General features: G+C 43.5%; 1 protein-coding gene across 1 annotated transcript in view; it reads left to right on the top strand.

Moving 5' to 3' along the window:
* Positions 1-413: 413 nt before the first annotated feature.
* Positions 414-12,859, top strand: part of BUB1B (BUB1 mitotic checkpoint serine/threonine kinase B) — a 51,650-nt gene continuing 39,204 nt past the window's right edge. Inside the window, exons 1-10 of the mRNA XM_066608522.1 lie at positions 414-521; positions 2,464-2,615; positions 3,357-3,416; positions 4,722-4,866; positions 6,606-6,802; positions 8,613-8,782; positions 8,877-9,076; positions 11,474-11,571; positions 11,853-12,070; positions 12,710-12,822. Coding sequence (XP_066464619.1) covers positions 2,476-2,615; positions 3,357-3,416; positions 4,722-4,866; positions 6,606-6,802; positions 8,613-8,782; positions 8,877-9,076; positions 11,474-11,571; positions 11,853-12,070; positions 12,710-12,822 — 1,341 coding nt within the window. The 5' untranslated portion in view covers positions 414-521; positions 2,464-2,475. The remainder of the gene's footprint in view (positions 522-2,463; positions 2,616-3,356; positions 3,417-4,721; positions 4,867-6,605; positions 6,803-8,612; positions 8,783-8,876; positions 9,077-11,473; positions 11,572-11,852; positions 12,071-12,709; positions 12,823-12,859) is intronic.

The raw sequence follows: 12,859 nt of genomic DNA, 5'->3' as shown, positions 1-12,859 counted from the left end.
AGGTGGATAAGCAGAACTTCAATAGAACTTAATGCTGGACGCGCGGCTTCTATCTCTCACTGCCGGTGATATATCGTGCAGGTCTCACGCTCCCAGTGTAGCAGGTGCTGTCTGTAGTCACAATATGGGCCCTGCTTATGGCGCTTTATAGCTCAAACACAGGACCCGAGCTGAAACGTACAAATCACCGCCGAGTGCCGGGACGCATATTATCATTTTCTGCAGCACATCTGCCCAAACAGCCAATCAGGTTGAATCAGCCAACCCAAACAACCAATCAGGTTGAATCAGCCAACCCAAACAACCAATCAGGTTGCTGGAATGCCGGGACTCTACAGCAACGCTTGAAAACTACAGCTCCCAGAATCCCCTGGTGCTTCCTTTAAGTTCACGTGGTATGTTTTAGCATAGCGATGCAACGTAGGGTTGGAGGGCAGCGGACCAATCAACGGGCGGCTACTTTAGTTTGAAAGTGTTGTGTGCGGCGGTGACTCTGAGCGGCGGAAATAACTGATCGGGCGGTAAGTGGCGCACAGTGTGTGGGAAGATGGCGGTACTCCTTACTGTAGAGCCCAGTGTCTCTCCTCTAGTAGGAGATGCTAGAGCTTGTAGTTCCACAGCAGCACCAAAGATCATATATATGTATGCACTCACACACCCCTTCTTCCCACTGATTGTGCACATTGATTTCATTACGTTTGTTAATATTTCCATTTTTGTCACGCAAAAAAAGTACAATGTTTTATTCTTCTGTGCATTTTTGCATCAAAGGTCCCCATAGAAGTTAATAGGGTGCGCAAACGTGCTCGCTAGGAGATGCATAATTGCCATGGAAACGCATTTTGAACTAATTAACCATTACAACCACTGTGTTTGTTTTCCGCGCGCAAATGACCATACATTGTAGGTGCAAAAAGTACAGTAAAATACGCCGATGCGTGCGCAAAAAACATCCGTTCTGCAAATACTCTTATTTACTGCGCCATCTAAGGGGTTAAAGTGATCCCAACCCAAGGGTCTTGGTTTCTGTTCTCTGACGGACGCAGAAAACCTGCACATTTGCTGCGCACAAAATCAATGGGATTTTGTGCAGATTTCTTTGTGTGAGGAAGCACGTGGTGAATTTGCGCACACAAATACACGCCAAAGCGGGCATAATACGCGTTGTGTTTTCATGGCGAATGCCCTTGCACCTGTGTGAACAAGCCCTTAACGAACTTTCCTCGGGATAGGTCATCAGTGGTTGATCGCTAGCGGTCTGCCGCCGCTTAGGATTCCCAGCAATCAGCTGATTGGCCGGCCCACTGTCAGATTCCATCAAAGCCACATTTTGAGACTTCCTGTTCCGACCCCGATAATGATGCAGGCAGGACCATCAGCTGATCGCTGGGGATCTACTGTTGATGACTTATCCTCAGGATAGGTCATCGATTTTATTTGGCTGGAAAACCCCTTTTGTAAGCATCACAGTACAACCCCAAGTCGCTTAAAAGGGGTTTTCCGGCGCTAACATATCAATGATGTATTCTCAGGCCAGATCGATAGGGGTCTGCCACTGAGGCCCCTCCGATCAGCCGATTGAAGTGGTCATTGCACTTTGGGGAGTGCCACTATTACCTCCCTACATATCAGCGCCTTACATTTAATAGCTCCGCTACCTGCTATTGCAGTGCACTCCCATTGCCTTGAGTGGGTATGAGCTACTCTAAGGTTGTGTGACCAACGAACATGACATTATAGCGCTGAGAACGGGCTGTGGCAACTCAACGGAATGTAGTGAGCTCCACAATCAGCAGGGGTCCAAAGCAACGGACCCTCATCAACCATATATGGATGACTTATCCTGAGGGTAGATCATCAATATTCGAGTACTGGAAAATCCCTTTAAACGTCATGGACCAATTAGGAAGCGGAAGCGATTGTGAATCCATTTCAACTTCTCGGTTGCCCAGATACACTTACTTTCTGCAGGATGGCACATCTACACGTGGTGTCACCAAGAGGGTTTGCGATGTCTCCCGGCACAGTCTCAAGAGCATGGAGAAGGTACCAGGACACTGGCCATTGCATGAGAAGAGCTGGACAGGGCATCAACCCAGCATCATGACCGGAGGAGCACTGCCAGACCCTACAAAATGACCTCCAGTGGTCTACTAGTCTGCATGCTTCTGACCAAACTGTCTCCATGTGGGTTGGATGTCCTGTAGTGGGACCCGTGCCCACAGCCCAGCACTGTGCAGCTCAGTTGGCATTTGCTAGAGAGCACCAGAACTAGTAGGTCTGCAATTGTTGCACCTCACAGATGAGCGCAGGTTCACCCCTCTGAGCTGGTGTGACGGATACAAAAGTCTGGAGACAATGAAGATCAAGATCCGACGTGTGATTTAAGTGTTCCCGTATTTTTTTTTGAGCATTGTAGTATATTTCTCTTGTATACCAATGTGCACTTTTCTCTTTGCACAGCTGCCAGCCAGGATGGCACAGACTGGAGACGAGTGGGAACTCAGTAAGGAAAATGTTCAACCTCTGCGCCAAGGGAGGGCCATGTCCACTCTGCAGGAAGTTCTCTCCCAGCAAGACAGTGCCCACCATAATGCCATTCAGCAGAAGAAACAGTGAGTGATTCAACAAGCCTACTCTGTGTACTTTATGTACTACACCAGGGGAGTCACTGAGTTATTACTCTGTGGGTATAATATACACACGCGCTAATGTATATAATCTATATCGGGTCGGTTTCATATCTGCGTTGGATCCTCCGGTCGGAGGTTCCGTCATAGATCTGGCTGAAAATACCAGAAGAAAAAGGGGTGTATCCAGCACTTTTTCTTCCGCCCAAAAGCCGGAAAATAGGAGGACCCATTATAGTTATAGGTACGTTCGGCGCTGTCCTGAACGGAACTGTTTGGCCGTGGGGATTCCCCTTTCCTGCTCCCCAAATGGAGCAAGAAAGCGTAATCACCACGCAGATGTGAAACCACAGTTACATGAACCTGTTGCAAACTGCCCCAATTGCAATAAATATCCCGTTTTGAAGCTTTTCATGGGGCTTTTCACACTTCCATCATCTCTTCTCCAGTGCTCTTGCAGCCGGAACAGCCTACTTTGCTGCTTTATGCCATTCAGTGAAAAGAAACCTGACAGATCCATTAGGAGTCAATTGGATTCATCAGTATCTGTTGCAAAATGCGAGCTATGACTCTAGAGTCAAGGTGGTGGACATTATCTAGGTGGCTCCCAGTCAGTTACAGACCTTTTTGTTTGTTTTTTATTTTAGAAAATGAAAGCTCAGATTTTCAACCAATATTTGAATTTCTGGAAAGAAAATATTTTAATTCTTCACTCATTTGTTTAAGGGCCTTTGAATTGGAACTTCGCTTCAACACTGGAGATGACCCTCTGGATGTTTGGGACAGGTATGTAGTTTGCCCATAGAGTCTTTAATTCCCATCTAGTGCCAGTAATGCCATTTAGGTTGGCTCAGTCTGGTTTAGTTGGTGCTTTGCCCAAGCAAATGGTATACAAAGACAACTTGTATGCAAAGAAGTTTTCATCTTGTTAAACCTTTTTTTCCGACACTTAAAGGTGTTGTGCCAAGATGCTCAACACTTTTGAGTATGTGGAAGTGGGGGTGATCATCTGATTGTTCCAAGTCCCACTCTTGGCACTCCTGGCAAACTACTGACTTTGGCAGGGTTGCTGCAGCCTGTCAGATATTTTGCTGGGGAAATATAGTATTACAGGACAACAGAAAGTCTACCAGGATGGGAGCTGCCATTATGGAGTGGTTCTTTGGTCTTGGACATAGAGTGGGGGACACCAATGTATGATGTTGTGATGTTGCTTTCAGAAGTGCTCACTGACTGAGAAGGTCCATGTGATGCATCATGGGGTGTCGCAGAGACAGAAAATGTCACCGTGACAGCACACTATGTTTGGCATTTCAGGGCATTGTTAAAGGCACTCTATCACCATTGTTTTGTCCCCCTATGTCCCAATGGCCACGGGCAGATTTGATTTGCGGAATCCGCACGGGTCACCCACGCAGAAGGTCCGCAATTCAAAGTGGCCATAGGGAAGCATTGGCGTCCCCAACTGAATCTAAGTATACAGATTTGATTTGCGGACAGTTTGGTGCGGAAAATAAATTGCAGCATGCTCCATTTCAGTGCGGATTCCATGCGAACGGGCTCAATAGCAGTCAATGGGTGCAGACGATCCACAGTGCATCTGCAAGTACAATTGTGGATTTAAAGGTTAAAATCAATTTGGGAGTTGGCAAAACGGCTGGGTGGTGGGGTTGCAGTTTTTTTCCACGAGGATGATCCGCAGTACATCCGCGTGGAAAACACATCACATCTGTGATCTCCCGCAAATGGTTTCCACAAGTCTCCTGCTGCGGAAATCTGCATGTGGCATTTGATCCGCCCGTGGACATAAGGCCTATCTGAGGGCAGCACAATATACTGACAGACACAGTGATATTTCTGCTATGTGGATCTGTGCAGTACTTTTGGAGAGACTTGCGTTTTATCAGTGGCAGCGCATGAATAGACGACTACGTGGGGGTAATTGTATTCACTTGTACAACTCTGTTAGGGTATCGTAGTGACATTTTTATGTTTACGGGTCTGTAATGATTTTCCATGCTAATTTCTCTTTCTGTGCTAATCATCTGTACGTTAAAAAAATGCAGATTGGAACTTTTTCCTATGTTGTAGATATATAAAATGGGCAGAACAAGCATTTCCTCAGGGTGGTAAAGAAAGCATCCTGTCTCCGCTGCTCGAGAGAGCGGTCAAAGTATTCCACCAAGATCAGAAATATTATGGTGATCTGCGCTATCTCAACATTTGCCTCAAGTTTGTAAGTTCAGCAGAATAATTTCTTGCTTTCTCTGTGACTTCTATCACGTACTTAATGTAACGCCACCTCATCCAATTTTCTCACTTGGGGGGAACGATTTGAAGTTGGGGGAACAGGTGACTTCATATTATATATAGAATATGAATTAAATTAGGATTTCTTTTTTGATAAGTTCACATAGTCAAAATCCAGCATTAACCCCTTTCCGCTCCAGGGCGTAAGTTTAATTTTTAGTATTTTGCCTCACTAAAAACACAATAAAAGTGATCAAAAAAGCCGTATGTACCCCAAAATGGTACCAATAAAAACTACAGCTCGTCTCGCAAAAAATAAGCCCTCATAGAGCTTCATACATCAAAAAATAAAAGTTACAGGACTTTGAATGCAGCGATTTAGAAAAAAAAAAAAAAAAAATTTCCAAAAAAAGGGTTTTTATTGCAGAAAAGTGGAAAAACCTAAAAAAAGGAAGAATTTTGGTATCGTTTTAACCGTACCGACCCGCAGAAAAAATGGATTGTCTTATTTATGCTGCACGATTAACGCTGTAAAAAAAAAAAAAAAATCTATGACAGAATTGATGCGTTTTCTCTCCCTGCTATTATAAAAAAAAAGTTTTAAAATATAGTAAATGTACCCAAAAATGACGCCGATCAAAACTACAGTTCGCCACGCAAAAAATAAGCCCTTACACGGCCGCGTCAACAATAAAAATAAAAAAAATTATGACTTTTGATAAATGGAGAAGAAAATCCGCCAAAAATCCTTGCGTCCTTTAGTCCAAAATAGGCCATGTCATGAAGGGGTTAAAGGGGTTGTGCCAAGAGAACTGCTGTTCATATGTTCTATCGTGGCATATAGACATTGTCAATGATCCAGAAAGGAGAGCCGCACCATTGGAGCGTTGTCGTCCTGGGAAAATGTAAAAATGCATTTTCCCAATGCTTGGACAGCCGCAGCTTTCCCTGGAAAAGTTGACTGACTGCCCGAGTCCTGTTCTTTGCACTCCTAGCAATCAGCTGTTCGCCTGCAGCCCTGCATTCAAGGAGGGGTTGTGCATGTTGGCACAGTGCCTTTAATGGGCGCTCATGGGTGGCAGTTTATAATATCTTTTGGATTATTACATTCTTATTACATAATAGAAAAAATATATGAAAAGTACTCGTAAGGATAGGAAGACCGTTCAAAATAATGCACCAATAAAATCTAGCACTTTCGTAACTCAGTCTTAGTTAGTTTTCAATCGGAGTAATCTTATAACTGGTTCTCTGTTCAGTCATCTGGTTCTGTTCTTGTGAAATGTAAGATTATTATGCCGCTCTGTGCTGGAAACAAGGGCCATATTGCAAATTTCACATTGATCGTTTATTTTCATGAGACTCGCAATGCTTTGTTCATATGGTGGAAATTTCACACGGATTGCAATTTTGTTGTGATTTCAGCAGCAGGTAGCTGCCTGCAGATTAGCCCCAGTTCGCGTGTGTGTATGCCAAGCTGACCCTACTAAAATACAAAATTCTCAAGAAAAATCCACTATATGACCAAACACTAAGTATCAGCATTTCAGTCTCCGGTAAGAACTTATGCTTTAGATGCATGGCTATTAGAATCAATTTTAAAACTACTGGCTAACAAAATTATCCCATATTTTTGGACTGGAGATGATGGGGTAGGAATTGTACTGTCAATGTAAAGGTTTTTACGTTTTTATAACCGTGGGACCATTTATTCTTCTGTCCTAGGCACATTTCTGCACAGAGCCTGTAGACTTGTACAGCTATTTACACAGCCAAGGTATTGGGATTCTACATGCACAACTTTATATCATGTGGGCAGAAGAATATGAAGCTAGGGGCAATTATAAGAAGGCAGATTCCATATTCCAGGATGGCATCCAATGCAAGGCTGAACCTTTAGAGAAGCTTGAGATCCATCACAAGTAAGAAATCCCATTTTTAAGCTTATTTGTCTATTGGACTATATTTATTTTTTGCAAGCAAGGAATAACTATGACTGTTCCATTCATTTGAATGAGTGTACAGAAATCCATGCATAACCTGCAGAAACCTCCCCATAACATGTATAGAACTTCTTTTGAGTTGCAGAACTTTCTTCAAATGATGTGCATTTGAACATTCCCTTATAGACTAAAGTGTTTCCTACTCGAGACCACCTTCTATAAACCACAACAAACAGCCGCTTTGTATCAGCCACTCTTGACAGAAATTCATGTGAGTGACCGCCATGTAATGCTAATCTTCCCCTGTGGTCACCAGTCTAGGGGAAATATCTGGCAAGCCACAGCTTCCCTCAACAAAATTGTCTTTCAGCTGTTTGTCGGGACCAGGGCGAGACCCAGGGGGCTTGCGTATGGAAAGGCGCAGTCTTTTATGGGGCAGCCCCTTTAACCATTTCAGTTTCAGGGAATTTTCCTTTCGTGAAGGGAACCTTTTGCCAGGTTCATACTGCTTGAACCTCTGGTAGCTTGAACCCATCCGGGACATGTATGTACAGTGCCTCCACTTATGTGTGATTCTGGAACTCTGCAGCGTTTCAGAATAAACATAATTTGACGATGCTGTCCAAGTGGAGCTTCGAGTCATGGGGCCAAGCTGCACCAACCTCTGATTATAGGTATCGCCCCCGTTCGGGGAGCAGGAAAGAGGACTACCCTGGTCGAATGAATCAGTCTTATAATGGAACCGAACAGTGCCAAATGGCCCACAGCTATAAATGGGTCCGTTTTGTGTCCCCTCAGCTGCCCGGCATTTTATCAGAGGAAAAAGTGCTGAATGCAGCGCTATTTCTTCCGGTATCTTGTGCCGGATCTGCAATAGAACTTCCGAATGGAGGTTTCACCACAGATGGCCTTACTGATACTGTTTTTTCCTGCATAGCTGTTGTGTTGCCCAGACATTTGAGACACCTTGTTCATGGAAGGAAATGCATCTTCTCTTTCCACATTATAGAGCTGATCTGGGTCTAACGAAGAGCAAGCGTCTCTGACCCCTACTAGGGAATTGCCAATCACGTAATTTGCCTTCCCTGTTGTAGCAAGCAGCACATTGACTTTACTAATGCAGATGGTCTTCGAAGGGTGGAAAAACAGATGGTATTAATATTGAGTCTTGAGGGAACGGTCTGTAACATCCTTTTCTTCTACTAAATCAAGACGGTTGTTGTCGTCACCATTGACACTATTACTGTTTTTTGTATATGTGTGTCATGTGAAGTCTTCTGTTAGATATGGTTAGCACACTTCTTGTTAAAGGGGTTTTCCAGGGAGAATAGATGGGTCATAAATAGTTGATCGTCTGGGGTCCGTCGCACGGGACAACTACCACTGACAGCACCGAAATTACACAGAGGTCAGAGCAGATGTCTCTCATCTGACCTCTGTGTAGTGGCCAGCGCATTGATTTCAATGAGAGCCGTGCCTTCAGTTAGAAGTGCCGACCACTACACAAAGGTCGTAGCAGAAACTTTCGCTCCAACCACTGTGGAATTGCGGCGCTGTCAGCAGGCATACAATTAGCTGATCGGTAGTGGTGTCGCGTGACGGACACCAGCCGATCAACTATCGATAACCTATCCTGATGATAGGTCATCAATACTATTCTCCCTGGAAAACCCCTTTAAGGCCTGCATTGGTGTGATTTATTGTATTTATCCAAGTTCAAATAATTTATCTTGCTGCTCTTCATCCATAACTCTTCTTGTGCTATAGCGTCTTATAATACTTTTTTTAGACAATTCCAAGCCCGAGTCTCCCGCCAAGCATTACAAGGAATTGGTGAAGAGGGCGATACACGGGATTGTGAAGTTGGCGAACCACAGCGCAATTCGCTGGTTGACTTAAAAGCGAAGGGAAAGAATAAAGTGAGAGCTCCAGTAAACAGAGTGGGAGACAACGTTAAATGTAGGTGATCGAAATTTTTTTTTTCCACTCTTCATATTCAATATGGCAGTGTAAGGGTGGAAATTTAGTGTTTTTTATTTTTTTTATTTTCTAGCTCGTAGCCAAGGGTTAAGTGCACTGAATGCTCCTGCACAGCAAATTCCAAGTCGTTCTTGTTTTGTTGTATTTGATGAAAATTTGGGTGCTCCAGTGTCAGGAGGCATGCCCTCAGCGAGTGTTCAACCATGGGCAGCACTACCACCAGCTCGATCAAAAGAGAATGAACAGAAAGCGGGACCCTGGAACTCTGGGAGGGTAAGTTGGATAGTTTGGACAATCTCTCTATGCTGAGAATACCCCTGTCAACAGGGGTATCAATCCTGAGGTCATTTGTAGAGAAAAAGTAGACAGGGCAGGGACTCGCTGAAATATATGGACATCCCTGATTTTGATGATTGCTGTAATTACAAAATTGTGGATTTTATCTTAAGGTCTCTTTTAGACAAGTTCTCAGCCTGATGTAACAAGTGCTGATCGGCGCTCACTTCACTTTCTTTTACACCGAATGTAAGTCTATGGGGACAAACTATCGCTACTACACCCGTTTGTCCCCACAGACTGACTGCACATCTCATTTTCACATTCTGTACTGCCGATCAGAGAGCGTTTTATGCTTACAGAGATCAGCCGACAAAAGATTGCTCGCTCTTCAGCTGATTGTTAGTCCATGAACATTTAAGACCTGTAATTGGCTCTGTAAAAGGGGCCTTTATAATATGCAGTACAGTGATCCCTCGCTATATTGCAGTTCAATGATTGCTGCTTCAGTGCGTTGCGGATTTTAGCTAGACCAAACATAATTCTGTTTTCGCTGAGTTTTTCGCTATATAGCGGAATTTTGCGGCACATACAGAAAATGCAGTACGCCACTAGCGCTTGCCAACGTGAGATTGTATACGGCATCTTTTTGGCTGATGGAATGCATTCTGTATCCTGGGCACTGATTGACTCATTGATCGTAGTGCATGATTCATTCACTTTTGCAGATGTTTGGCAGCTCACCCGACAGATTGACTTGTGTAAATATAACGCCGCTACTTCGCAGATTTTCACGTATCACGGTGGTGTCTGGAACGTAACCCCCGCGATAGACGAGGGATCGTTGGTTCGTTCCAATCTTATTTTTTGTTTGTTTTTTAAACACCGCCGATAGCATTCCACTTTGTGGATACTTTTTCCTCTAGGATTGGATTTCCAATAGTATGTGAGCAAACTTTATACATGGACCTAGGGATTTTGATGGTTCATTAGGGCAAAAGATATACAATGGACTATCTCTTTCAGATTGGTCTGTAGCCATTTATTCTATATATCACTTGGAATTTAGCAATGCGCAGTCATTTAAGGAGGACTTGTGACTGCGGCTGGCTGCGTGGCTCTGCAAACATAGTCTCGCTAACTGTTCTCACCCCATTCTCGATTTTTCGGCATTGTCAATGTTTTCTATCAAGTCTGACGTTGACCATTGACGTTGAAGGGTGGGATTGTCATATGGAAACCTTAACGGTTTTGAGCGCTAAGAAGAGCCCATCTTCGTGAAAGAAGGAGAATATGAAACAGAATTGGGGATAGTCATTGGGGCTGCAGCTGCAGAGCCTTGCAACCATCTCTGCTAACATTCTGCATTTTTAAGGAGAACTCCATGAAAGACCTTATATATTGCCTGTGTGAATAAATGCAACAATTAAGGACCATACATTCTTTGTCTGTTGACGTACTTTACCTTCTAGGTACATCATCACATGCATTTATAGCACTTAAAGTAAACCTGTCACCGGGTTCATGCTGCCTGAACAAATATGTCCATTTGGCACTTGTATCTTTTATTCTGAAATGCTGCTGCATTTCTGAAAAAATATCCTTAGAATCTTTGACTCTGAGTTCTGCTGGAACAGAGTTCTGAATCAGAGGCAGGCCGTGCTGGGCTCTTCCCTCGGCGTCATCAAGACTGACTGCTCCTCTCCTTGTACATAAGCAGGGAGAGCAGCTATCACTTTTGAGGATGCAGGTGGGGAGAGCCCAGTGTGGCCCACCTATTTGACTTGGAGCCCCTTTTAGCTGAGCTCTGAGCCAAACTTTTTAATGTGTTTTTTCTGAAGCGTGTTTCAGAACAAAGCATACATAGGCACATCTGTTCTGGGTTCATGCTGCTTGTGGTTTGGGGAGCATGAGCCTGGTGACAAGTTCCCTTTTAGGTCCCCATACACATTACACTAAAGTTGATGCAATTGGACGACCAAAATGATCGTCAGGTGAAACTTAATAAATAATCGTTTTAGCAGACCGCCATTGCATGGAAAGAAGTCCGATAGGCGGATGATCAACTTTTTCATCTGTCACTCGGGGTTATTGAACATGTATGACAAAATTTGAACAATTATAACAGCCACTATGAAGTAAAATGTGTATGTTTGTGTCTGTGAAATGATCCTTCATTCAACAGTTGTTCAGCCATCACCCCCTACTTCAGTCTATAGTTTATGGCCACCTTCAATGCTTGCATTAGTAAACCTTCTTCTTTTTTTTGTATACTTGTACATTCGGCTCTAAGAGGCCACTAATATTTTGATTAAAAGAATCCCATCCATGGCGTTGTTAATTTGTAAGTTTTTGTTTTTTACTAAATAATTTTCATTTTTTGTGAATTTTCAGCCAACCCGACACATTCATCAGTCCGCTACCAGCGAGCCTTTTCAGAGCCTTCCCAGCTTCACTCCTTACGTGGATGAATTGGCTGAGCACCAAACTGTGTAAGACTCCTTCCAGCTAGCTTATAAATTGAAGATTTCTGCCTTTCTTTGAAATGTTGAATTACCAACGAGGCACTTTTTTATCCTAGTCCTATATCCTAAGGGAGCCACTCTTTGCAACCACTCTCTATGGTCTCTTCACTCTCTATGTTGATCATATGTCCTAATAGGTCATATGGAGTGGGGTTGTTTAAAATGATCATTAATAATAAATTAGATGAGCATCCTCATTCCTGGCAGATATGCAGTCTAAATGTTTTGTTGTTGCTTTTCCTTTTTAGGACCCCTTGTAAAATTAACTCTGCAGTCAGCAGCGTCCTGAGCTCTCGTAAGCCTGGTAAGGAAGAGGATCCCCTACAACGGCTGCAGAGCAATTCACAAGGCAATGAAGAGATGGTCATGTACTGCAAAAGCAAAATCTATGCCGGCGTGGAGGAATTCTCTTTAGAGGAGATTCGGGCAGAAATTTACATGGCAAAAATCCGTAAAAAAAGAGAAGGTTTGCCTCTTACAGTACTGGTTAATAGGAGGGAGGGTTATGGAAAGGAGGGGATGCATTTTGTGTTCATGTTTTTTCCACTGATCGGAATGGGAATTTGGAATTATACTGTCTAGAAAGGGAGGTGGTCATAAAGGAGATCTAGCAAAAGTGTTATGGTACTTGAAAGCTTTGCTTTCTGATCTGTATGGGTATAGCTTCTGCCTCTAGGAGGCAGACGCTAAGCAGAAAATAGTGTTAGCCCCTAGCTATATTCCTCCTGCAGGTGTCCGTAGAAGGCAGACCTATTTTTTTTGCCGGTCTTCAAACACCTTCTGGAGTTCGGAATTAACAGGAAGGCAGGACTCTCCCCTGTTACCCCACTATGACGAACAGAACAGACTTAACTATTCTGTTGTCTGCCCTACCTGTAACTTTCCCTACAGTTTTCTGTTGACTAAGAGCTTACAGAATGTGCAAATCCTCCCACACATTAAAAACTGTTGGCTATGGGGAAAACTTGTGAAAAATGGTGACCAGATGTTTGAAAAAAAAAAAAAAAATCACTTTTCTACCATATGTCCATAAAAGTTTTGTAACTCTTAATCTCCAAGTAACGACAAACATACAATAAGTGGCCATTCTACTCTCCTTTTACAGAAGAGCTCCAAGCCAGTGCTCTTCGTAGACAAGAGATGGAGCGGCAGATTGAAGAAATGGAGAAACGGCTAAAAGGAAGTTGTGTTACAAGTAAAGAAACGGTGGCCGGCCAGGTAAAGTCACCTTGTGTTCTAAGTTAAAGGGATTTTT

Source organism: Eleutherodactylus coqui, chromosome 6 (genome assembly GCF_035609145.1).
Source record: "Eleutherodactylus coqui strain aEleCoq1 chromosome 6, aEleCoq1.hap1, whole genome shotgun sequence".
Taxonomy (NCBI): Eukaryota; Metazoa; Chordata; class Amphibia; order Anura; family Eleutherodactylidae; genus Eleutherodactylus; species Eleutherodactylus coqui.
The sequence above is the reverse complement of the archived record's forward strand: the minus strand, read 5'-3'. Positions and strand labels throughout refer to the sequence as shown.